This window comes from Solanum lycopersicum, chromosome 1 (assembly GCF_036512215.1).
Source record: "Solanum lycopersicum chromosome 1, SLM_r2.1".
Lineage (NCBI taxonomy): Eukaryota > Viridiplantae > Streptophyta > Magnoliopsida > Solanales > Solanaceae > Solanum > Solanum lycopersicum.
In genome coordinates, this window is record NC_090800.1 from 80,399,119 (window position 1) to 80,424,730 (window position 25,612).

The 25,612-nt window shown below is 33.5% G+C and overlaps 3 protein-coding genes and 1 long non-coding RNA gene across 6 annotated transcripts; 2 read left to right on the plus strand and 2 right to left on the minus strand.

Annotated features, from left to right (window-relative positions):
• Positions 1 to 639: 639 nt before the first annotated feature.
• On the minus strand, positions 640 to 1,354 carry LOC109121170 (uncharacterized). The gene is made up of 2 exons (XR_002028646.3): positions 1,219 to 1,354; positions 640 to 922 (listed from the first exon to the last, which is right to left on the minus strand). It is a non-coding gene; the product is annotated as an uncharacterized lncRNA (long non-coding RNA).
• LOC101244994 (vesicle-associated protein 1-1) lies at positions 1,183 to 6,262 on the plus strand. Its single transcript, XM_004229740.5, has 8 exons — positions 1,183 to 1,466; positions 1,579 to 1,649; positions 1,748 to 1,829; positions 2,798 to 2,913; positions 3,046 to 3,195; positions 3,305 to 3,346; positions 5,312 to 5,389; positions 5,877 to 6,262. The coding sequence occupies exons 1-8, from the start codon at positions 1,415 to 1,417 to the stop codon at positions 5,985 to 5,987; spliced, it is 702 nt and encodes a 233-aa protein (XP_004229788.1). The 5' UTR covers positions 1,183 to 1,414; the 3' UTR covers positions 5,988 to 6,262.
• Positions 6,263 to 6,422: 160 nt separating this feature from the next.
• On the minus strand, positions 6,423 to 10,397 carry LOC101253139 (uncharacterized). 2 transcript variants are annotated; one of them, XM_010327277.4, is made up of 6 exons: positions 9,896 to 10,397; positions 8,716 to 8,823; positions 8,316 to 8,540; positions 8,160 to 8,220; positions 7,856 to 7,980; positions 6,423 to 6,663 (listed from the first exon to the last, which is right to left on the minus strand). In XM_010327277.4, the coding sequence occupies exons 1-6, from the start codon at positions 10,256 to 10,258 to the stop codon at positions 6,586 to 6,588; spliced, it is 960 nt and encodes a 319-aa protein (XP_010325579.1). In that variant the 5' UTR covers positions 10,259 to 10,397; the 3' UTR covers positions 6,423 to 6,585. The 2 variants fall into 2 exon arrangements, with proteins under 2 accessions (XP_010325579.1, XP_010325576.1); XM_010327274.4 differs by having other exon boundaries at positions 8,160 to 8,223.
• Positions 10,398 to 14,376: 3,979 nt separating this feature from the next.
• Positions 14,377 to 25,032, plus strand: LOC101245291 (phosphatidate cytidylyltransferase 4, chloroplastic). 2 transcript variants are annotated; one of them, XR_742923.4, is made up of 8 exons: positions 14,377 to 14,848; positions 16,654 to 16,955; positions 19,338 to 19,528; positions 20,984 to 21,108; positions 21,727 to 21,860; positions 22,519 to 22,634; positions 24,073 to 24,246; positions 24,446 to 25,032. XR_742923.4 is itself a non-coding variant. In XM_010327283.3 (7 exons), the coding sequence occupies exons 1-7, from the start codon at positions 14,531 to 14,533 to the stop codon at positions 24,535 to 24,537; spliced, it is 1,278 nt and encodes a 425-aa protein (XP_010325585.1). In that variant the 5' UTR covers positions 14,377 to 14,530; the 3' UTR covers positions 24,538 to 25,032. The 2 variants fall into 2 exon arrangements, 1 of the variants encoding a protein (XP_010325585.1); XM_010327283.3 differs by lacking the exon at positions 24,073 to 24,246.
• Positions 25,033 to 25,612: the final 580 nt, after the last annotated feature.

Sequence of the window (25,612 nt, forward strand, 5' to 3'; positions counted from 1 at the left end):
AAGTTGGAGCTACTTATAGGATAATCTTGGAAGATAAAGGTTTAAAAGATGGTGGGCTGATTGTTGTTGGTTGTTAGTGACTGATCAGTCAAGAATTCAATGGTTGTAAGAAATCATTTGTGGTGGAAATATGACCAAACTATATCTTCCTTCGACTTAAAATGATATGATTGGCAAATGTTTTATTGCTTTTGCTAGCTTTCAAAGTTATCACATGTTTTTATTAATTATTAATAAAATAATCTCACCAGTACATATTAGAAAACTCTAGTTTCTCATTATTGGTTATAGCCTTTATTAGTTAGGTGAGAGAAACATTTTCGATAACCAAAAAAATGATTTTCTTCCTTATAGTAAAGTCATTTTTGTTTGTAAGAGTACTAAAAAGTTATTTTTAATTTGATTTAATAAAAATTTTACTATATATAATATCTGAAAAGGAAGACTCAAAGAAGCTACATGGTAATTAATCGTATTATTAGTTCTAACTAATTTTTATATTTTCTTATTAATAATAGTATTTAATACTCGGAATATTTCATTCAGTCACCATCCAACTTGGTGATGTCAATATCAACCTTTGACAACTAGCAGTATTTTTTAAGGATACTCTTTTTAGCTACAAATCCAATACCATAAATAAACAAGCAAATCACTTATTCTTCCTAAATTCTTAATCAACAAACACATAATTTGAGAATTGTCCATATAATTAACAACTTTTTTAAAAAAAAAAAAAAATCAACAATAACAGCTTGTAAAGATGATGGCTTGGTTTCATTAAAAAAAGGCAGCTAAAAAGGAACCATTAGTGAAATTTTAATACATTAGTTTGTTAATTGTGCTTTTGCGATCACCTTTTGTCTTCGCTTTCTAATGCTAATCCACTGGACCTTTGGCATCGGTAACATTGCTTTTTTACCTAAAATAATTTAAACAAATACGTAAATTGTATGAGAAATAAACTATTAATTTTATTTCGTAAATCAATATTTATCTTACGTTTAGATATGTGATATAAAATTTATCCGACATGTGAATAAAACATGTTATTTAAGAATATTTCTAATCGGCCAAACTCAATTTTTATTTATTTTTTAAAATAATCATGTAGTACTAATAAGTAGAGTAGTGAAAAAATAGCAATTTTTTTTTAAAAAAGAGAAGAAATATAAATATTTTAATATATGCCACCTAACAAGGAAAAAAGCCGCTTACCGAATTTAAACATAACCAGCACGGAAGTCAGTCAAACGACACTATCCCACGTTTCTTACTTGGCATCACTTTAACCATCTCCTCGAGATCCTCGCCCACTTCCGTCGCCGGGAAACCGCTGCTGCTCCGCCCGAAACCGTCATAGAAGTATAATTCCCGGCTGATTTATAAAGTTATAGAAAAGATCCCTGTCGAAATGAGTAACGGGGAGCTACTTCAAATCGAACCAGTAGAAATTACATTTACATGTAACGTTCTCTCTGTTAGAAACTTCTACAACATTTTCTACCTTATTTGAACTTTTCAGATCCGTGTGTTGTTCCCTTTGTTCTGATTTGGTTTTTTTTTTTTGGAAAATAGTCGAATTGAAGAAGCAGATCTCATGCTCCTTGCAATTGAGCAACAAATCAGATGACTATGTAGCCTTCAAGGTATCATGGAAATGAACTGCAATGACTTGTTCTTTTTCTTTTTTAATTTTTTGAGATTACAATTTTGTTTTATGTTTTTGGAACTTTTTGGATTTCAGGTGAAGACGACGAATCCAAAGAAGTACTGTGTAAGGCCCAATACTGGAATTGTGATGCCTCGCTCTACCTGTGAAGTCACAGGTCTTTATCTCTCACACTCTTTTCGTTTAAATAAGTCACAGGTCTTTATCTCTCACACTCTTTTCAGTTCCCTATCTTTTTAGTTTTTTTATAGTTAGTACTTCCTCCGTTTAGTCGTTTGGTTGGGAACAAGTTATGCCAAAATTTAGCTATGCTAGGATAACTTAGCCCTATGGTATAAATGGTGCGATAAGTTATGTCAAACAAGACACAAAAAATTTATACCATTATTATGGTTGGTATAAATGGTGCGATAAGTTATCTCAAACATGACAACAACCAAGCAAGACACAAAAATTTTATCTCATCACTATTTATTTTTATCCCTCTACTAAGCACCCGATTGACTATGAGAATTATCCACTGACTCACTTTATTTAGTGTTTGTTCGTTATTGTGTATGCAATTTGAAATACATCCAAAATCCTGTTTTTACTTCTTTTTTTTTCATTTTCAGCTTTTACTTCTTTTTTTTTTCAAATTTACTCTTAAATTTGTTATTTTTATAGATTACACTTCATGTTTAAATATTGTTTTTAGTAAAATTATATTCAAGCAACCAAATGTTATTTGTAAAACTATAACCAACCGCTACTCCAACTTCAAAATTCTTATTGAAGTGAAAAAGTACTTGTTATGGCATGTAGTAGCTCGTATATTATACGACATTATGTGACTGTCTATTTTGAGATATTACACTTTTAGAGCAGATTTGATGGTATGTTTCAGGTGAATTTTTCAATTTGGATAATTTTGCTAGTCCTGACCATATTTAAAATAAAGTACATTCATGTTCTAAATATTCTTTGCAAGAAGTATGGCCAAACACAATTCCATTTACGACTTCAAAAGTTCCAAATAGAGTGAATAATATTATATTTTCATGGCCAAACGCTACTAAAAATAATTTCACTTTTACTTAGTGTATTAGTTGATGTTGTAATTGTTCTTACAATTTATGGATTCAGTTACAATGCAAGCACAAAAAGAGGCACCACCGGACATGCAATGCAAGGATAAGTTCCTGCTTCAAAGTGTCATAGTAAGCCCCAGAACTACGGCTAAGGATATAACTCCAGAAATGGTAAGATTGTTAAAGTAGTGTTCTTGTTGTTTCAAGTGTTAACTGATAGCAATTTCTGTTCTTATTGTTGTTTCTGCAGTACGATTGATGAGAATAAACACGGTTTTATACATGTTTCTTTTGTTCTTTTAGTTCAACAAAGAGTCTGGGAATCATGTTGAAGAGGTCAAGTTGAGAGTGGCTTATGTTCTACCTAAACCACCATCACCTGTGCGGGAGGGGTCCGAGGAAGGTTCCTCACCTAGGGCTTCAATATCTGAAAATGGTGCTGAGTTTCACAATGTGAGTTTTAGGCATCTTTTTCTCATGTTATTGACAATTAAAGATTTATTTTTGGGGGTAAAAAGTTAGCAGAATTCATTTGGAATATGAGTATGCTGTTGTTGTACAGGCTTCAAGGACATATGCTGAGCCACAAGACAATTCATCAGAGGTAGATTTCCTTTTCCAGAATTCACGATGTTTCTTATGGTGACTGATAAGTTCCATGTTTTCTATTATTGTCTATGTTGACAAGTATATACACACGCCAACAAGAACGACTAAGTTTCTAATGTCTTTTTGTGAATTAAACTAAGTGTCTAATGTCTAGGAATCAATGAATTGCTTAGCGTTCATTTTGCTTATTGTTACTGTAGCACATTGTTGGATATTCAGTATATATCACTTGAGTTCCATGACTTTGCAGTTTTCAAGAACTTCCTACACATTGTAATCTACCATATTGCTTTCTGTGCATTTATGGAGAAATTCTATTGATGTTTATTCATCATAAACCTTGTTGTTCATTTGAGTCCGGTTTGAGTTTTTTTTATCCTCAGTTATTTGCATTTTGGCTGCTTGGGATTTTTCTGATTAACAAACTCTTGTGTTCCGTGGTTAGCTTGAGAAAGTATTTTCATCCTGTCTTGTTTGTTTTAACTGTGAGCACACCCTATACCCTCTCAAAGACAAAAAGGAAAAATAACTGCTATGTTTTATAGATGTTATATAGGAAACATTCGTATATAATAATTAGTTCTCTGAGGGGATTACAGATAGATTTTGGTCTGTATTGGTCATCCAGTGTAGGCTGTTTGAAGATAAAGAGATTAGGATGACACTTTTTTTTTAATGGTTGTCCTTGATGGGAATTAAGGTTCAATATGGCTAGCACTGGACAAAATCTTCCTGAATACTACTTGTTTTTTTTGTTTGATTATTCTTATAAATCTACCATCATCCAATAATGCATGACGAATAGGTAGAGAAGCTTTTGTGTTCTCACCTGCTAAATGGAGAACATGAATAGCAAAATGCTTCATTTGTCAAATTAAAGCAAATGCTGTAATTATGAGCCAAATAACTAAAACTTTACCTTATACAAAACAGAACCAAGTTTCTTGAATTTTAGGGGGGATGGGAGACAAGAATGGATAAATTGCTATGATTACATCAAAATCCAAACTTTCAAAATTGATGACCAAATGAAACAACAGAAGGTAGTTATCCAGTATTTGGATGCATCTTAATAAGGATTCTGAGGGGTGTTATAGCAAAAAAAAATATTAAATATAGCAATCTGCAAGACTTTGTTACCATTCTTAAAAAACGTAGGGATCTGAAGACTACAATCTTTTAGGGCCTCTGTGTTTTGAACATTTAGAATTTGTCTGGTTTGTGTCCATTTTTTACACCTTTCCTATGTTGTGTTCTTATACAGTTGCCAAAATTTATCTTGGAATATTTGATGTTTAAATTTTGAATCTATAATTGAGTTTGTGATTGGAAGGTGTTAGCCTGGCATTGGTTGAGGGGTGGTCCATCTTGTCTTTATGTGGTCTAGTATGATCCTCATCTTACGAGCTAAATTTGGGGTTGGCTCAGGTCCAAGATCTATTAGTTAAACACATCCTCAATGGATCCTTATCATGCTCCAAATATTCAGTCTTGGGCATGCGGGGATGTTTAAGATTTTTACACTGGTTAAGGGCATGGGCAGTAGTCTCCTTTTCTTTTTTCTTCTGATGAAATTGATTGTAGTCTCTTAACATGATTCTGTAACTCACCTCTCGATAAGTAGGATTAAACCTGTCAGCATAAGTGGAATCATTTGGTTCAATCATGGTATAAGACACTGTCATTTTCTTGCATATATGGTTTGCTATATATAACTTTTGAAGCTCCAGTCACTTATTAGGTTTTTGTAAATTACAAGTAGCTAATGACTGCTTGTCCCCTACATTATTTTGGCTTCAGCAAACGTAATACTTGTTTAATACAAGGTGGAGTTATGTAAAGTTTGTCGTTATAACCAAACCGATATTTTACACTGTTATTCCCTTTTGAAAGAAAAAGAAGATGCAGCATAGCTATTCAAGAAAAAGAATATTGATGTTTCCTTTTGTTTTATTTGCAGACAAAAGCACTAATTTTGAAGCTGTCAGAGGAGAAAAAATCTGCGATACAGCAAAATAACAAGCTTCAGCAAGAATTGGTAAGGGTCTTAAGATATAAATTTATCTTACTGGTTTTCTTTGTTAGTGTTTTATCAGAATTTTTGTTACGTTTCACTCATCAGCAATCTCAGAGTTGAAATGTTTCTGTTTTCTTTTTCTTTTTCTTTTTGTCCCCCTTCTCCTGTAATGAGTTTCAAGGTTTTTACCTTTCTCTCAAAAAGAGGGTGGTTGGGATAAATTAGATCTTTCTATTGAACATGGTCAGATATGTTTACTACCTAAATGAGTCTTGAGGTTTGTACACATGCATAGAGTAGCCATTAATTCTGTATGATTAGTTAATTGCTATTTTAAGATTAGTGTCAGGCTTCTGCATTTTGAAATCACTAGTTCTTGAACTGAAATTTTATTGGAAAAATGATTGACATGGAACTGATAAGTAGCTTTGTGTTTGTTAGAGCTGCAAGAAATTTATTGTAGCCTTTTGACGTTATCCTTATACTTCACGAACCTTGTTGAGTGCAGGAATTATTGAGGCGAGAAAGCAGCAAACGTCGTGGCGGAATCCCATTTATGTATGTTATTATTGTTGGACTGGTAGGCCTCCTTCTTGGTTATCTACTCAAGAAGACATGATGGCTAAGAGGTTACTGCTACATTGTCAGTGCAGCCAAACTGTTTAAAAAATTCTAGAACCTTGAAGAAAAAGGTGACTAATCCAGTAAAGCTTTGTATCATTAGTTGTTTGATTGACTTAAAAATGTACAAGACAGGTTTTGATCTGCTTTTGTAATGCCTGAGCTCGAGAGTGTCATCGTGTGACTAACTGCATTTAACATCCTTTGCCAACATGTGAAGGAGACATTTTAGTTTGCAAATTAAGTATACTTCCCGTTTATGGACTTTTGTAACTGCGGCTAGTGTTTGTAACGGCTTGGATTTACTTAGACTAGTTTTACAATTACAACCTTCTTTTCTTGAGATTTCATCCTGGTAAGTCGTGCAATTTTCCGGTTTCTGGACTTACAGTTTGGCTTAGGGTGGGGTATATACCATGCATAGTAGCTCATCTTCTCGAAGAAAACATGTTAGCTTGACGAACTGAAAAAACCAAACTACTGTACTGTATACAAATGGATGTGCAAGATTCTGAGTACCTTCTATTTCACGCTGTCAACTTCTTGGCTAGTCATGTACAATATGGCATAGTCCTCTATTTCTTAAGAAGATTTAACTACTCTTTGGATGCATCTTCAGAACCTTGTATCATATTACATCTGACCACAATCTTGCGAAAATCATCCAGGCTCAACTGCAATATACCATATCAAAAGGTAATAAGGACTAAGAGAAAACATGAACTCAACTTAAAAAAGCATACAGCTTGTAAAACAGACATTTGAGGGCAGATAGTCGTGGATCTTACCAAGTAAAAATGATATCGTCATCATTTTTGTGATCTTGGTAGACAGCACTTACGAAATAACACTAAAGCTACACCAAAAGAACCCAAACCAAAATAGCCACAAACAACTGTTCATGTTTCTATAGGCAGTTTTTGGCTTTTTGCCACTGAAGTTCATGGATTTTTTTTTTTATCAGAGCACCAAACAGGAAAAGCCACCTTTTACCCTTTTCAGTTGCAGATGATTGATAGCCTACCTCCACAAAACTAAATGCTACCAACTAATCTGTAAGTCCCCAAACACTTCACAGTAACCTCCATGGTTTGATGTCCAATGAACAAAACCCATCACAACAACCACAAACCCAGTGTAATCCCACAAGTGGGTTGTGGGGAAGGTAGGAAGTACAAAGACCTTAGTTCTACCTTGATGCTGTAGAGGCTATTTCAGTAGACCCTCATAAGAAAAGTAACTGATGCAGGAAAATAAGACAGAAAAAGAGACACCGAAATAGCAGTGTGTAAAATAAGTGTGGCAACAAGGAACAATAACCATGAGAGTTACATATTGTACTTCCCTTGAATAAAAGAAGGTATACCATGGCCTAGTGGTAAATGAAGTGAGTTGAGAACCATGAGGTCTCAAATTCAAATCCAGTGAATGCAAAAAAAGACTAGGTGATTTCTTCTATTTGTCCAAGCCTTGGTGTACACAATTTCTCAGAATCTGTGTTGGTGGAGGGTAGCAGGTAACCCAAGGAATCAGTTGCAAGTTGAGCCGGACATCAATAGAAGGTTTTAACTTTCTAACTTATGGTAGTGACATTATCATTTTTAGATTCATTCTTGTGTTATATATTTCATAAAATATAATATATGCAATTAATATCTACTATATTTAAGCATTAAACACTTGTCGAGTGTGCCCCAATGGCTAGTTTATGACTAATTGCTTTGACTTGTGTACATTCAACTCAAGCGAGAGAGACATAAAAATTTGGTACTAGTAGCACCAATCCCCCATGATCTGTTCTATATTAAATCTTATCAAATACTTTTTTAAACCAAAAAAAACAAAAGATTTGAAGGAGAGGAGTACCTTTCCGTCTCCATTAGAATCAAAACAACGAATCATATTTGCCATGTCTTCATCTGACCATGTAAAATCATGGGAAACTACCATTTTCTGTAGATCTCTAAAATTTATACTCCCTTTTCCAGCTTCTGTGAGAGAGTACCAACTAATTAATGGGCGTATACAATCAATCTAGAATGCTAGCAAAAAATTGATGGTAAAAGTGCGTGACACATCAGATAATGATTTCAGTTGTGGACAAAAGAACTGTATAGCTTATCACTTTCACATGTACAAGATAAAACCTAATAAGCAGACTCAGCATTACCATCAAACTGAAAGAAATGCATAATCAAGTCATCCTCAGTCATCTGCACTCGATTTCTTGTCTGCTGAAAACATTTGTAAAGTACCCAAGTATGAGGAAGGATTATGAATGTTCAGAATTTTCACTGCTTTTAGTAAAGCAAATGATGAAATATACCTGTTGTTTTCTCTTCCTTTTCCCAGTAACATCTTCCTGATTGCAGGTACCTACCTCCTTTTCATTACTGGCCTCTTTTGAAGAAGCTTTTTCATTGCTGACCTTTTTCAAGGAAGCTTTTCCGTTGCTGTACTTATTAGTGGAATCTGCATCAGTGCCTTGCATAGGCACTTTATTTGCAAGATTCAGAAAACCTGCTGAATCTTGTAGTGACAAAGCAATAGCCTGCATATAGATAAATAAATACTTTACTGTTGGATGGCTGAAGGAAAGCTGCAGGCTTATTGACAAGGAAATGTTTTATTCAGCCTCCCACATAAGGGTGATGCAGATGTATCTCTCTGTTTTTATATATGTAGTAATATGCACGTTAATGAGACTGAATAATAATATATGTCACCTGCATTAAGGCGACGTCATCGTCGACAAAATCCATTGTGACATCATCGTTGACAAAATCCATTGTGTTAGACACTCTCTTCTTAGTTGTTTGAATTTTTTTCTTTGACTGCAACAAGAGATCCAACAGACAGCTCAGAAATCAGATTTACTTGGACTCAATTTTCATAGAAACAAGTTTCATTAAAAGAAGGGCAAAAACAAGCCTGTATACAAGAAGTATACCAAAAAGTATAAAACCTTACAAAATGACATGGTTTTCTACGAAAGACATCAAATATGCTATACAAATAAGAACCTCGTGGGTGAAGCAATATGATCAGATGTACATTCATGTATTGTTTGCCCCAGCTAACAACATTAAGGAACATCAGTTTTCTAAATGTCAACACTCACACACGATAACATTAGGAATGTAGCCTGTTTTCATGAAATGTTTCAGAGCCCAAGATGCATATAATAGGCTCTACTGATAGTAGTTGATCACATCATTGGCATAGAATTCACTCATTAAACAATAATCACAAACATAACTGTTCTAAGATGTTAGATTGTTAGTTAAGATTTTCTAATAGACAGTATAAAAGGAAATGTATGACATTCTTGTGTTCCCTTACTTTTCTTATATACTAATAATCATAAGCACTAAAAACAAAATCACAATACATTCTCCTCCCTGCATCATTCAGCAGTTTTTTTCTCCGAATGAAGGTTCAACATAAAGTGTTAAATTGAACTTCAATTGTGAGTGCTCTATATGTCAAATCTTCAATATCAAAAGTATTTCATCACACACTTGCTACCGATGAAGAAGAAAACTTTATGATCCTTTTTAACTCAGCATATCACCAAGCAGAATAACGGTGTCCTCTCATAAAGAATGATTCATTCCAAAGCAAAAACAACAAACTATAGAGTTTCCTGTGCTACTACAGACACCTAACAACATGTAAATCTATATCAAGCCAAAGCATTCAATATTCTTACCCAAAATGACACAAACAAGTAAAAGCTAAGTAAACATAAAGCATTACAATTCCTTGATTATAATGTGTATTTTCCATCCGAAAAATGGTACCTTTTTCAAATTAAAATGTTCAGATACAAAAAAAAAAAAAAATGTTAGTGCAGGTTTTCGTCAATCAATAAATTTTTTGCTTTAAAAGAAAAAAATGTTGTACCTTTTTCAATTGGGACTTTGAAACTTCAAAGTCCCCATCATCCTCTTCACCTGTATCACAAGAAAGGTCCTCACTTTGAACTGGATCGTAATCTTCATCTTCATCAGCCACTTTCTTTTTTCCCTTTCTGTCCTTGCCTTTCTTCTGGGGTTTTGGGGAAGAACCCATCAAAGAAGTTGCCATTTTGTGCAGACCCATAGCCTCCATTCTTGCTCTGTTTTCTTCGATTCTCTTCATTCTCTGTTTCTCATAATCAGTGAGTTTTCCTGTTCTTTGGGGCTCCGCCGGAGACTCCTCTGAGTCTGAGCTTGAATCTGAGTTTCTCTCTTCAGTTTCTGAGTCCGAGACATTTGATTTTTCCATTTTCAAGAGTATAGTTTGGGATTTTCAATTGGATTCGAAGGATTGCTGTCTCGTAAACGCGGGAACTGCACAAGGGTTGTAACAGTGGCTAATCCGCGAATAGAAGGAAAAAGAAAAATCAAATGAATAGCTAAAAAGGTCCCTTACGTTTAGGCTTATGTTTAAACTAGTCCATTAAGTATGCTCTTGGCATTTTAGGCTGCTTTTAAGTTTTTTTTTTTAATGTTTAGTTGACCAAATTTTTTTTTAAAAAAAAAATCTTTGATCTCAGTACTTTAAAAGGTTTAAAGTATTTAAGAGTGTCACTAAAATATTATTAAGAAGTTTGTTAACTAAAAAGTAATATTTTAATGTGTTTCATTATTGAAGTTATCAAAAAATAATAATTTAAACTTTATAAAAGATCTCAAAAATGTTGGTTTTCAAAATAATTTTGGCTACATGGGGATCCCAATTCAATTTACCATATCATTCTTGATGGATATGGTATGATTTTTATTTTTTAGTTTTTAAAATTTTCATTCCATGTTCACTATTTTAAATGTGCTTTTTAATTTAATTTTAATTTGTATTTATAATTTTTGATTCAAAATGTGTATAGATAGTTAATATATATATATATATATATATATGACACATCCAAAATTTTAAGTCATAAAGCTTGAATATAAATTCAAGATATAATTACATATGAATTTTATTTGAAAAAGAAATCTTAAAAAAAGGAAAGCCTAATCATTATATTGTTCTTTTTTTTTTTGGATTTTTTTTAAAGCTAGATAGTTGAATTCAAATTCAAATTATAAAAAATAATACTAATAATTTTTTGAGCAACTTTCGTATATAGCAAACACAAAATTTATATTTGTATCTTATAGCTATAATTTACATAATTGTATTTCATTGTAAATATGATATGTCTATTTTGCTATATATATAAAGTCAAATTCATCGGTGGCCCGCTAAACTTAGCACTAATTTTCACTTAGACACCTCAATTAGGCAATAGTCATTTTAGACACCTTATGTAGGGTTGAGCTGTGTCATTTTGACACTTTTCTGACAATAAACAAAAAATTAAAGGAGAGTGTAATAAACTCGTTGATGACGTGGCAAACAATAAATTAAATAATTATATGTGTTATTTTCAATTCAAAATAATTATAAAATCTATTTAGTAAATAAATTAAAAATATTATTTTAAGAAAATCTCTTATTTCATTACACTCAAAATTTCTTTTGTGTTTTTTCAAAAAAAAGTATTTTTTTCTTTTACTATTTTTCATATTTATTCGTCTTCTTTTTTTTAGTATTGTTTTTTGGAAAGAAAAGAGGGAGAGGAAGAAAGAAGAAGAGAATAAATATGAAATATCGTGTTGGTATCCATTTTTTGGGCAAAAGATGGAGCGAGGTGATGATAGTCTAAGATAAGTAATACAATGAAGAAGAAGAAAATTACTTAAAAATGAATTTGAATAAAAAATTTGACCTCTGATGAAGGAATTTAAGCTTGAAAAAAAAATGGTGGTGGCTTGAAAAATGGATAAGAAGAAGTGAAAATAAAATTAAAAAGTATAAATTATAGGAACCACATATTATAAATACAAAATGACCTTTTATCCCTTTTAGAATTGAAATTACTAAAAATCCCTTAAAATTCAAGGAAGCGGGATACATCCTAATGGCACGGGATACATAAGTCCTGATACATCATATTTTGCATCTGCTGCTATTAATTAGGAGTAATTACCGCGATTTCTGTTATTTGTAACTGAAATCACGTAATTAATGCTATACAGCTTGTGTAACTGATTAGTAAATTCAAATTTTAAATCAGATGATCTTCATAAATCAAAATTATTCTTGTAAAAGTTGATCTGCAAAAAAAAAGGTTTGAAGATGAATATCTCAATTCTGTTGCGGCATTCTAGAATTTGGTTAAGCGATGTTAATTATGAAGGTTACAAAGTTAATGGTATTGTTGTTGGCCATTCCATTTCATTTGTGAATCTGCAAACGCTGATTTTATCAGAGCTTGAGATCGACACTGTTACAAAGGATATTGAAATACGATACATTGTCGAGGGAAGCTTATGTCCATTGAAAATCAAAAACGACATAGGTGTGAAACTTTATTTCGAAGTAAAAAAGAATGCATCTGGAATCGGCATGTATCCGCTTTGTATTGATACAACTGATAAAATTTTATAAATAACTAGATTCAACAGTGGTGCGTTTTCAATGTAACAGTAATGCTATATGAGTTTGTTTGTGTATGTGATGTATCATATACATGCATATTATTGAAAATATATTATATGTTACGTGTATATTGTCTTTTTAGTTATTCAAGTGTACAAAAAAAATGACTTGTTCAATTGTTTACTATATGATTCGTGTATACAGCCTTATGAGTTATAAATTTGATATATTATATTCAAGAGTGTTGTGTTTCAATGTAACAGTAATTAAAGATGAGTTTATTTATGTATATTATGTATCAGAGACATTCATATGATTGAAAATATGTTATATTTTTCGTGTATACTCCCTTATGAGTTATTCTAGTGTCCCAAAACTTGACTTGTTCAAATGTATACTACATGTTTCGTGTGTTTAGCCTTATGAACTATAATTTTGATATATTACATTCTAGTGGTGCTTTGCACTGTAATATCAATCTGTGATTATTTTGTTTATATATATGATGTATCATATACATTCGTATAATTCAAGTTGCTAAATATATAAATGCAATATTTGTACATGTATATATTATAACTTATGTATCATATACATTATTTTTATAAGTGAAAAATACTTAAAACTCAAAACAATAATGTATCATACACATTCGATCTTAAGTGTCATATACTTCATTTTGTAAATTAACTGTCAAAATTACTTAAACTGAAACAATAAAAATTTTGTACCTTGACGTTATAAAGCAACAACTATGTCTAAAACAATAACTTGAAAACACATAACATTAATAACTAACAAACTATTGTAATACCAATAAGCTTTTAAAAAAAACACAAAAGATAATTGTCTTCAACACAAAACAACATAAAAACTTGTTCATCCCGTCTCAGCTAATTACTAATCTATGTTAACAATGTCATCTTCAGTTGGTGTTGTGAATTACCATCTCCAGATTTACACTCTTCCATAATATTTGTAAACTCACACGATGAAGAGAAAGAAGGAGACTAAAATGTTTACCCTTTAAAAACTTAGAAAATCTGGTTAGAAAGAAGGAGACTTCTACAAAATATCAAATAGATATGGCTGCAAATTTGTACTTGAATTCAAATTTTGTTAAACTGCAAACGTGTGGAATGAGGAATTAAAATTAGAAAATTATACACCTAAAATGTAGGAAAATAAAAAAAGAATAAAAATTAATATGGTAAATTTTAATTGGGGCTGTTAATGGGGAAGTGGGTAGCTTGAAAATATGATTTTATTTTAGTAAAGTAAAACTTGCCAATTGGGTGAAAAAAGGGTGGAACATCTTTATGTATCTTTCATATTTTTTTAATTGGGGGAATAATGGATTTTTGAAATTTTTATAATAAGTAGGGATAAATGGTTATCAAGATAATTAAAGGAGTGTAGTTAAGTAATTTTTCCAATTAAAAATGGCTAAATTAAGCCTTTCACGCGCTATTGTTGAGTGCGTCACACGCACTTTGACATGTCAGCAAAAAGTGTCAAAACGACACAACAGAACCCTAGATGAGGTGTCTAGAATGAACATCATCTAATTGAGGTGTCTAAGTGAAAATTGGTGTCAAGTTTAGTGGGTCAACTATGAATTTGAACTATATACAAAATAAGCAATTGTATAATTCTTTGGCTCCTCTTCAGATTGGTATAATTTCACTGACAGCCATTTGTATAAAATTATTGACAGCCTCTCAATTCAATTTCATGTGTTTGTTTATTTATATAAAATTTGACCTTATATATAATTATCACTAATTCCATTGGGAGCATTATCTACCTTGAGCCTATAATGAACAAATCGAATGAAAATTAATAAGGCTCGGTAAAAAAAAAAAGCTAAGGCAAGAAACAAGGCCGTTAAAAACAACAAAAAAAAGGATGGGCTTATTCTTTATGTGTAGCACACGGTTCAAGAATATCAACCCTTCCCGTCTTTATCACTTACCTCTGTTATTGGACATATCCTCTTCTCTCTCCCCCTTCCCATCGACAATGTCGAATCTTGATTTCTTCCTTCAATTACACTGCTAATAATCCCTTATGAATACCCATTATCCCATTTCATCTATGGCTTCTTCCCTAGATTTTGATAGATTTAAGGTATCCCTTACTTCCATCTGCAGTTGCCACTCTCATCATCTTCCTTCTACATCATCTCAATTTCACCATTCTTCCACAAGAACCTTAAATTTAAGCCGACCCAGATGTTCAATTTCAAGAATTGGCTTATTTCTTGATGGGTCTAGAGTTACAGAGGTTTCGGGTATACCAAGAAGCATCTTCTTGAAACACCCTCGAATTATCACAGCTGTTGCTCGTGCTGAACCAGGCCACCTTTTTGATGATGAATCCAAAGAGGTAAAATTTATTATTATTTTTTTTTTTCAGTTTGTGTAGGGATAAGTATGATTGATATCTCTAGTTTTAAAGAATTCTTGATATGTGACAAATTGCATGTAAGTGAGATAGTAATAGAATGATTTGACTCTAGCTTTGTTGTCTTCTACTTTTGATTGTCCTTTAGATTAAGCCAAGTGAACTTTTGCAAATATCAGGCTAGTAATGGTTTTAGTTGTTTGTCAGGACAAACAAAATTGCCACTTCTCATCTGATGATACTGAGTGGTTCAGATTTTAACATTAGTTATAGTTCTAAGTTGACTGTTGCATTAGCCAATGGGCATGGTGGCTGTTTGATCAAATTAATCATATTAGGGAGCTGCATAAGATTTTCTTTTTCTTATCTTGGTTTGATCTATACATGTCATGGTCAAAGCAAAACTGTCTGGAAAATCTGTCAATGTTAGAGGGGTGCAACTCGAGTGCAGTTGCTTTGGAGAAATATGGTTTAGGAGGACTGGTTTGTAGTTGGATAAACTATGATATGTTTTTTGTTTTCCCAAAGATCCTTCATTTTTTAAAAAGAGAGTTAGTTAATATCCTCATTTATGCACTAGTGTTGTTAATATTTCTTTCATCAAAGTGTTTTTTAATATTTTCTATTTTATCCACTAGTGTTGTTAACATTTCTTTCATCAAAGTGTTTTTTCCATTTCTTTATGATATTATGACGCAGAGGAATAGAGCGGTTATTTTTAGTGGACTTAGAAGTCTAAAGTTTGTTGTTTTATTAGGAGAAGGTCGATAGTCGAAGATGTATCTAATCGGAGAAAGAAAAAAAATTGTATAGCTACCTTTAAGAGAAAAGATCAGGGGGAACACTTTTGAGGATAAGATTATTCATTGGAGAGACAGACGTTTGAGGTGAGAGTTTAAAACAACTACGCTTTACTCCTAATTAGTTTGAGTCAGCCATATGAATCAATTTAATCTTAACGTATGTCATCTTATACCAAATAAAAATAAGTTATATATATATAGCAGTAATAATAATAACACATGGTAAAAAAATACTAAATTTCTCGATATCTTTACTGGCCAAATTCTCTTATCAGTCAAGAAGGGAAAGGGTATTTTTCGGGATCTATTATTACAATTAATGGGCTAAAGGCTTCTGAGTGATTGAGGGATGCAGCAGAGTGAAATGTGGACAAAACTGAATCAACAGGTGTTTATTTTAAAAACTGGTATAATGTTAAATGTAGGTGTGTAAGAGTAGGGGGGAGGGTCCATTATCCACCGAGTTTCGAATGGTCATCCGGTATTTATCAGTTTTTGAGAAAAGGTGTATAGCCTAAGTGCAATTGCTGACTTGATACTCCTAAAATTCACGTGTAATACTAGGTGATTTGCAATGTGATAAACGTTCACGTTTTCCTGAAACTGTAATTAGAATGTGTATGAGTATTAGTGTGGAATTCTGACTAGAAAACTATAAATATCTATAAAGCCTGTAACCATTTCTATTACCAATAAAGAGAAACTATAACCATTTCTTATTCTGGAGTATCTTTGGTTGTGTCAGTTGTTAGTTTGTTGTCCCTTTTGTAATGCTCAAGGGAAAGGCATTAAATATGGGGATCTGCCTTTGCTTTTTGATCCTGTATTCATTGTTTGATTTTGGGTAAGTGTCCAAGTCATTGTTTAACTTCTGGGGTCGCTACTTCCAAGATTAGCATCAGAGTCAATGTAGCAAGACAACATGTATTATGTTCAGACTTTTCAGATAATTGAATTGGAACCACTGAGATAATTATGTTGTAGGAAGTTAACAAATGCAACAGTACACCGGCGGGGGAAATTTCCACTTCTGAACTTGAGGAGAAAAATAGTCAATTGAAGAAAAGGGTAGTCTTTGGACTTGGCATAGGTATTTTAGTCGGAGGTGTGGTATTGACTGGAGGATGGGTTTTCACTGTTGCCCTTGCTGCTGCTGTTTTTGTGGGTGCACGAGAGTACTTTGAACTGGTAAGGAGTCGTGGAATTGCTGATGGAATGACTCCTCCTCCTCGATACGTATCAAGAGTTTGTTCTGTCATCTGTGCTCTCATGCCTGTAGTCACTCTGTAAGTCATTAACATCTTTCTCAATTTTCTCTCTCTAATAAGAAACATACTCCTTATTTTCTGGTAAACCACTTTAAACCTCGGAAGACACTGTGCCATTAATTTCTTGCCACAGATATTTAGGAACTAGAACCATAACAACAAGATTTCATGCCAGCATCATCTTTTGTATGTTGATGGATCATTGTTGTTATCTGGACTGCTTGGGCAAAATTTATTTTTAGCATTTACTTTTATGTTACCAATTCAATATTCATTCTTTTTGGGAATGGTAACATATTATATTCATCAACTATTAACTGTTCTTTACACCAAAAATGAAAAAGAGAGATGCAGGTACTCTTGATTTTCTGGGTTGAGCGGCTCATGCCTTCAAAACATCTTACATTCCTCTCCTTCCAGATTGTCCACCATATGCAAGCTAGAATAATCTTCCACCATTCCTTGTGACCTATTTTTCCCTTATTCCGTTGCAGGTGCATATTAGGCCAAATTTAGAAACGAATGGCCATTGGTTTCAGCTTCCTGTTGGAATAGAAAGCATGTGAGACTGTACTGAAAGCCTCTTCTCTGAAGGATTTCCTGTGTGAGCAAGCTTTTCTTATTACTAGCCATGAAAAATAAACAACTTTAAAAGGTGCTTTGATCTTCCAAATCTATCTCCAGCGCCAGAAGGTGCAATGACTGCCCTGTAGATGATAGATAGTTGTATGCTTCTCTGACTCTGCATTTTGAGCTGCTGTGTCCTGTTCATGTAAGAGAGTCATCCTATAACAGTGTGAGGAATCCGGTGACACTAGTGATTTCGCAGTCATTGATAATTCTTTTGAAAGATATGTTCCAACCTTTCAGCCCCAAGCTTCTTCCATTGTGGCATTAGGTGAAGATGAAACTTGAAAGGATAAATAGATCAGGGAAGAGGTCTCTCCCTATGTTCCATGACCAAGCCAGTCATCATTCTAGAGGGAAATTCTCCTCCCATTTTCCATCTTGAAACTCTGTTTGCTACAAACTCCTTCCAAAGATTCCTGGTGGATTTCCAGTTGCCGACTCCATATGATTGTTCTTACTGGTTTGGTTACCCCAGTATCCCAGTTGCTCATACCTGCAACTTATGACCTGTCTCCATAAAGCTTCCTTCTCAATGTTGCATCTCCAAAGCCATTTCATTAAGAGACTCCTGTTATCTAGTGTTAGATTTCTATGCATATCCTTTGCTAATTAAGATTAACGCAAAATCAATTTGCAGTCTCATTGATCCTTGCCAGTATATTCAAGGGATAGAACCCCAAGAATTTTTTTTGTATATCATATCCCTCAATTTGTGTTCTCTCATTGTACCTAAAGAGATATACTCAACATCTTGAAAAAAGTCTAAACAGCTTATATTCTGACATAACATATGGACGACACGAAGTCTCTTATCATTAGGTCAATGATTGCGCAGCAGAAAGACCTTGCATTTTACAAAATGTCCACCTCCACCATGCATTCCATTTGCTCTTTTCCTTCTTATGGTCGTAAAGGCCTGCATAACTTTGACTGTATATGCCAGTCTTCAGAAAATTAGGCCAATAATGCTAGAAAATGATGAATTGATCCATCATTCATATATTTATTGGACAATAGATTGCTCTGGGCAGTATTGGGTGGAACGTCTTCTTTTCTACTCTTTTTTGGGCTCCAAATGTTTTATGAATTGAGACTCATTTTATCCTCCTCAATATAAACCTGGAGGCTTGAACCTGCCCACTTGATTAAACCCTTTCTGTTGTGGTTGAACTTGCTTGCTTAGACAGTCCATGTCTTTTGCTTCATCGCTTAGGTTAGAAACTGCACGATTTATCACTTCAAGAAGAATTAAGAGATATAAATTTACAGAGCTATAAATGTCATCTTAAAGGTCTTCTCCATGCACCACTTGGTGAAATTCTCTTGATCATGCTATCACTATTTTTGGATATGCCTCATGTGCAAAATTTAAACTCAGTTTCTACTTCTTGCAACTGTCCTGAGTATGTAGCATGACATTTTCTATTGTGAGAATAGATGAGAAATGTATTTGTTATATTTTGGAAAGAAAGAACTATATATATTAAATGCGAGATGGATTTGAAATTCTTCCATTTCAAATTTTCTATGCTATGCATTTGAAGGGAAGAACCCCCCCCCCCCCCCCCCCCAAAAAAAAAAAAAAAGTAAATGGATGGTGGTTTTTCAATTTGATTGGGAGTAGCTTGATAAGCAATCTCAAAGGCAGCAATGTAATATCTTAGAGTTGTTTTAGTTATTATTTCTTTCTTGTTTGTTTATGATTTATTTATTTTCTGGAATTTGTTAAGTTGAAATTTTTCTTATTGATTGATCTTCTAACTGTGTCAGATATTTAGGTCACATTGATGTTTCTGTTACCTCTGCCGCCTTTGTTGTTGCAATGGCGCTGCTGATGCAAAGGCGAATTCCTCGTTTTGCTCAACTTACCAGTACCATGTTTGGGCTCTTCTATTGTGGATATCTCCCTTGTTTCTGGGTTAAGTTGAGATGTGGTTTGGCGGTACCAGCTCTTAACACTAGTAAGAATCTATGCCCTTTGTTCTGATTGTCAAGAAATTGTAGAATATATACGTATGTGCTAGCCCCCATAGCTTTGGTCTAGTGGTAACAGCACAACACATTATGTACGAGTTAGTTGCACGTTACAAATTCGAAAACTGCTGCATATATAAGCGCTTGATATTGAAGTGGAGAAAGGTAGACGGGAAGTACATGCACACACATTGATCTGTATTCAAGTTACTCATCAGTGTGCTCCAGTGAGACACCGACATGTGTTGGACACGCACAAGTATGTACTTTTGAAATTCCAGACATGGTGTCTCCTCCGTAGAACATAAAGTTCCTTAATTTCCGTCCTTCACCCTTTTTTGCATTATTTTTTCCCTTATAAAAAAAAATCCTTATCAAAAAAGTATGCCTAAATGGCCCATCCAAAGGATATTGTGTTTTATATTGTTTTCCTTACTAGCCAAGGGTCTTATCAAAAACTATCTCTACCTCACGCAAGGTAGGGGTAAGGTCCGCATACACCCCGCCCTCCCCAAACACCACATATGAGATCACACTGGATATGTTGTTGTATTGCCTTCCTCCATTATTTAGGGACCAAACTGAATTTTTTAAGTTGTGAAGAAAAAACTAGATCAAGCTGAAAATATTGAAGAAAAATTGTTGGCAGGATGTTAAGAATCCATAAATTGATGGAGTGTGCTGTCTTATGTGTTTTGAGACACGACTCTCACCCTATTGGGCAGACGAGTTCTCCAAAGCTTTTGCTGTTTCCAAAATTTGTTTTCTTTGGGTACAAAATAGAATAATGTTCTTAGAATAAAGGTTCTATATGTCCTCTATTACTAGCTTTTGGTGTAATCTAAATAGTTTCTTTGAGCTTGAGAAACTATTAGAGTTTATTAACTTTCTGCAAGAATAATCTCCAGTCGAGTGTTTACATCCATACTTTGTAAATTAATTAAATTTACTTCATAAAAAACATGTTAGTTTATTATTTTGATTTTAAATACTTTCTAAAAATCTTTTGAGTAGACTAATTTTTAAAACTCTTTAGTCGATATGGCACAAAGTGGAAAGGTGAAAGAGATTTGTCTATAGAGTTGAACACTTATGTTTTTTCTTATTCTGAATGTACTGAGTATCCATTGAATTAGTTGAGATACGTGCTAGCTGGCTTAGACGCTACGGTTATTTAGAATTTAATTTGAAGCCCAAAAAACAAGGTAAGAAAGGTGGGGAACAGCGGCCTCACACAAAAAGATTTGTCTAAGCAATCTCAAAGAGATTTTCAATAAGTCAATACCAAGATTTTCTTTCTGCGCCTACTGATGTGATGATAATTCAGAAGCATAACTTGATATCTGATATAGTATTTGAAAATTCATTGCTGTTGGTTTCTCCAACAGCTGATCAGCAACTGGTCTTCTGACTTTTATTGGCATTTCAATTGGTTTACACAGGACTGGGAGCATCATGGCCTATCATTCTTGGAGGCCCAACTCAGTGGACCGTGGGGCTTGTGGCAACCTTAATTTCAATCAGTAGTATCATTGCAGCAGATACATTTGCTTTTGTTGGAGGCAAGGTACTTTTCACTGTTGATGTTCTTCCTTCAAATCACTTCTATCCTTGTTCCGATGTCTCTGACTAACCCTCCAAAGAAGGTGTTTTTCTTGTTAAAAGTGCAGAACTTAACCTGGCATTATCATAATTATTAGTACATCTGTCTTTGATGTCATTCTATCTTTGATGTCATCCTATCATGAGAAATGTGATGGACTTGATAAACGTTGAATTGGCTTGTCTTGAATCCTCTGCTGTTCTTAACCATGGAAGTATTAGTTAATTATTATAGATTCAAATGACTATTTAGGATCCATTCTAACTATTTAAGATATACGTTCTTTGATTTTGTTTTAAAGTTGCCTGGAACATTGGCCATTTTAGCAACTTAGAAACTAATGCTAGCAAATGAGCACAATACTGTAATAATGATTCTACGAAGAAGTATGCATCTCTTGGTTTCCCCTTTTCTTATCTCATTCCTCTTATTGTCCTTTAATCATTGTATGCTGGAAGTACAACAAATATTTGTTAGTTCTAATGTATTTCTATATGGATTAGTGGAACAAATCCAAGTAATTCAGATGTCTCTTTGGTGGGCTTATGAGGAAAGCACATAACATAGTTGAAATCTTTTCAGGCTTTTGGTCGGACACCACTTACTAATATCAGCCCAAAGAAAACTTGGGAGGGAGCTCTTGCAGGCTTAGGAGGTTGTATAGCCACTTCTGTGGTGTTATCACGAACGTTCTGTTGGCCTATATCCACATTAAGGTAATTGTCTTTTTAATGGTATCATTATGCAGTGCCATCTGTTTGAGACCTTTTGATATGTCTATAGCTGCAGCCTGCAGTAAGAATATTCTCCTTGTAGGAGGGAGTATAGATAGGGTCGGGGAAAGGATTTGATTGGTCTCAAATTTATCTTCTTCTTTTTTCCATTTCAGGGAGGTAAGCTAATAATTTTTTTCTGATGAAACTTAAAGAATGGAATGATATACAGTGGCTCTTTCACCTTTTGGCACAAGCTCTATTTCCATAGCATTTCTCCAAGTGCCATTTCAAGTCTTAATAACTATATATAATTATGTATATTCATGTAAAAGTTGGTATATTCAGCAGGTGTAGTGGGATACTATTAGTCATAAGAACTTGTCATGACGGTAGTATTTTAGTTGCCAAGCGCTTAGAAACCATATTATGAGTTCTATTAATCCAACTTTTGTTTTGAAAATCCATGTTTGGAATTTATTCCATCCATTAATTTCTAAACTAGTACATCATACAGAAGAAAGAGCCTTTTTTTTCTCTTTTATTGTGGGTGTTTCCACATTGTAGATTGGTGCAGTTTGAGCCTTTAAAATTTTATGAACCTCTAAATTGGGAAATTATGTCTTTCTGAATTGATATTTGTGTCTTAACGGCATTTCAGTGCGGTAGCTTTTGGATTTCTGAACTTTTTTGGATCTCTCTTTGGTGACCTCACTGAGTCGATGATCAAACGTGATGCGGGTGTGAAAGACTCAGGATCTCTCATTCCTGGACACGGTAACTACCTCTGTGCCTCTTATTGTTCTCAGTGATAAATTGATCTCTCTAGTGGTGCCATAACATAGTAGGCATATTGTTTTATCCCTAAACAATAAGTATGGACTCTCCGGAAATTGAATCTATTAAACAATTTACCATCTTAAGGTGAACTCTAGCCTCACTGCTATAAAATACATCAGTTACTTGCTGTAATAAATATCTATTCAGAATGAATTGGTCAATGTGTATAAATTTGAGAAAATAAGCAGTATATTACAGTTTAGGTAAGTTCATTTCCTTTTTCTTGTACCTATTTTGTAAGGTTATTTGATTGAAGAAACTACCCAGCGAAAAGGAGACGTTGGGGTGTGTAATTATAGTTACCGAAAACCAATTACTATAATACTTTCAACAAACTACGGAAACATCACTGATCTCTATCATGTATATCAGCCATGTTACACCAAAATGTTTAGCAAAAAGAGATGATTCACCTAATTAGTAACATGGCTTTACTATAAATATCAAAAAAAAGGAGTAAAGTGGCTTTACTCTAACGCCTTAAAGTAATTGAGGAAATCAATTGAAGAACTTTGAATTTACCTGGAGCCTACTTGAAGTACTGACTATAGGCATGCCTTAACTATAGAGATTTTTTTTCCTAATGTTTATAACAGTAATATTTTGAGATTCTTCAACTCCGCTTCATTAGCCTCATAATGTAAGTGTGTCATCTGCGTATAACATGTGGGTCATTGTGACTGGTGTACCACTGATAATTCCAAGTTGATGTATAGTTGAACCAGTGTGGACTTTTTGCAGTGTTCTGCATTCAACTTAGTTTCCATCACTAACAAAATAATAGAAATGTGCCTCAAACTCCTCTAAGAATGAAACGATCCTTATGGACACGTATAGTAAGCCCACAAAACTTAACTTCAGAATCGCAAATTTTAATTCAATCCAGTTTTCTCCTAAAACCATATCGTTGATGAATTTATTCAGAAATCCCCAACTGACGGTGTTTCATGCCTTCTCAAAGTCTAACGTGAACTTCCTATTTGGTCCTTGCATCTAAGAATTTCTGATGTATTACTGTGTCGTGAACGGAGTATTGTTATTCTTCATTTATCAACTTCCATTTAATTTGTTATCAGTGGCGGCTCAAGTTAATTTTTGGCCTAAAGCCAAAAACAAATGGGAGGTTTAGCTTTTATTTTTCTTGTGGTCTTAAACATGTCATGTGGTAGTTAATTTTTAAAATTGACAAAAAAGAAAAAACATTCTTTGATGTTTCGAAATGAACTAAAAGAAAGACATAATATAATCTTTTTTTTGGTTAAAAATACTTATATTAATTCTATTATTACTAAAAAATGGGGCGCTCAAATTTTGGGGCATAAGACGGATGCTTCATTTATAATGACATTAAGCCTCCGTTGTTTGTTATAAACAGGACTAAAAATGGCAGGTTATTAATGATTTTCTAAATGGTGTCATTGCCATCATATGGACTCAGTAACTGAAACTTTTTGGGTTGGCATGGCCGAAGAGCAGTTTAAGACCAACAATTGATGCCATATGTTGAGTTGTCAAACTTGAGCATAACAATCCAGGATGTACAATCAATGTAAACCTACTACTTCTTGTAGGTCTTTTCGCTTTATTAACTTTCTTAATCCCCATCTGATATGACCTTGGGTAGAGCTATACTGGATTCTTATGGAATACTTACCCAATTCGAAATTTATTATCCTTTAGCATTGTTATCTTAGCTTCGCGGCAGATCTCTTGGGTCTTTCTTGAGCAAATTAATGCATTTTTTGCAGGAGGAATACTGGACAGGGTGGACAGCTACATATTTACGGGTGCATTGGCGTACTCCTTTGTGAAAATGTTGTTACCACTTTATGGAGTTTGATGAACCTAATAACAATTCCCTGCAAAGAAAAAAAGATACTCCCATGTCCGTTTTCTTAACTGAAGGAGCAATCACAAGGTGCCATAATCAGTACTGTAGAGCAACATCCGACATATGAGGTTTGATTGTGAAGGTAAGTTAAGTTCCACACGAAAGGATTCTGTTTGCATTGCAACCCAATGAGTTTCTACTGTGTCATATACCTGATTCCTCGATTGAGGAAGTGACGTTAGGGTGAAACAACAGGGAAAGAATCCAGCAATCCGCGTGATGTTTTGAGGATATCAGTGTTGAGTAGCTCCCCATTGTGATATTAGAATCATTGCATCATTTTGATTCTTTAAGTGTACATTTTGTTTCGTATTTTAGAAATGTCCGCAAAAATTATTAGGTTTATATCTTGATTTATTCAGTCTTTGCTTAATTTGTTGATATAATTACAGGTGCCGCGACATCTTAATAATGGAAATGGCAAGATTTTAACATTTTTCCAAAGTCATGTTAGAAAATATTGAATGATTTGAGTATGTTCTGCTCTATAAGCTAAGATCTAAACATGTCTTTTAGCCTGAAATTGTTAATGTCTAAAAGGCATTTTACAATCGAATATAGATTGCAGGATAAATCATAAGCATGTTATGTAGATTTGGGGGGCAACCAACTGCTATGAAATGCATGGATACTAATTTATGAACCAAGACTTTGTTCTTCTTCATGGTACAAATTGTTCATTTTGGCCCAATAAATTTTTAGGGAAAAATTTGCAAACTAGTCACAATTCCTAACTTAATTAGTAAAAACATCTACATTTTAAAATAACTATTGAAAATGTCAATATTTTAGAAAGTGAATTGTATTCAAGTTTTATTTTTCAAAATAGTTCAATTTTGAATCAAATTCTACACCCGTTATTCATTTACACTTTTTCATATGCTTCAGTACTATTAAATTTATTTTTCATTTTTCACTTTTCAATTTTTTTTCTTTTTTATCAACTTTTCAGTTTTCACCATCCTCATTTTCATCATTCACTTTTTCTCTTCTTTTTTTTTCTTTCATCAAAATTTCACCATTA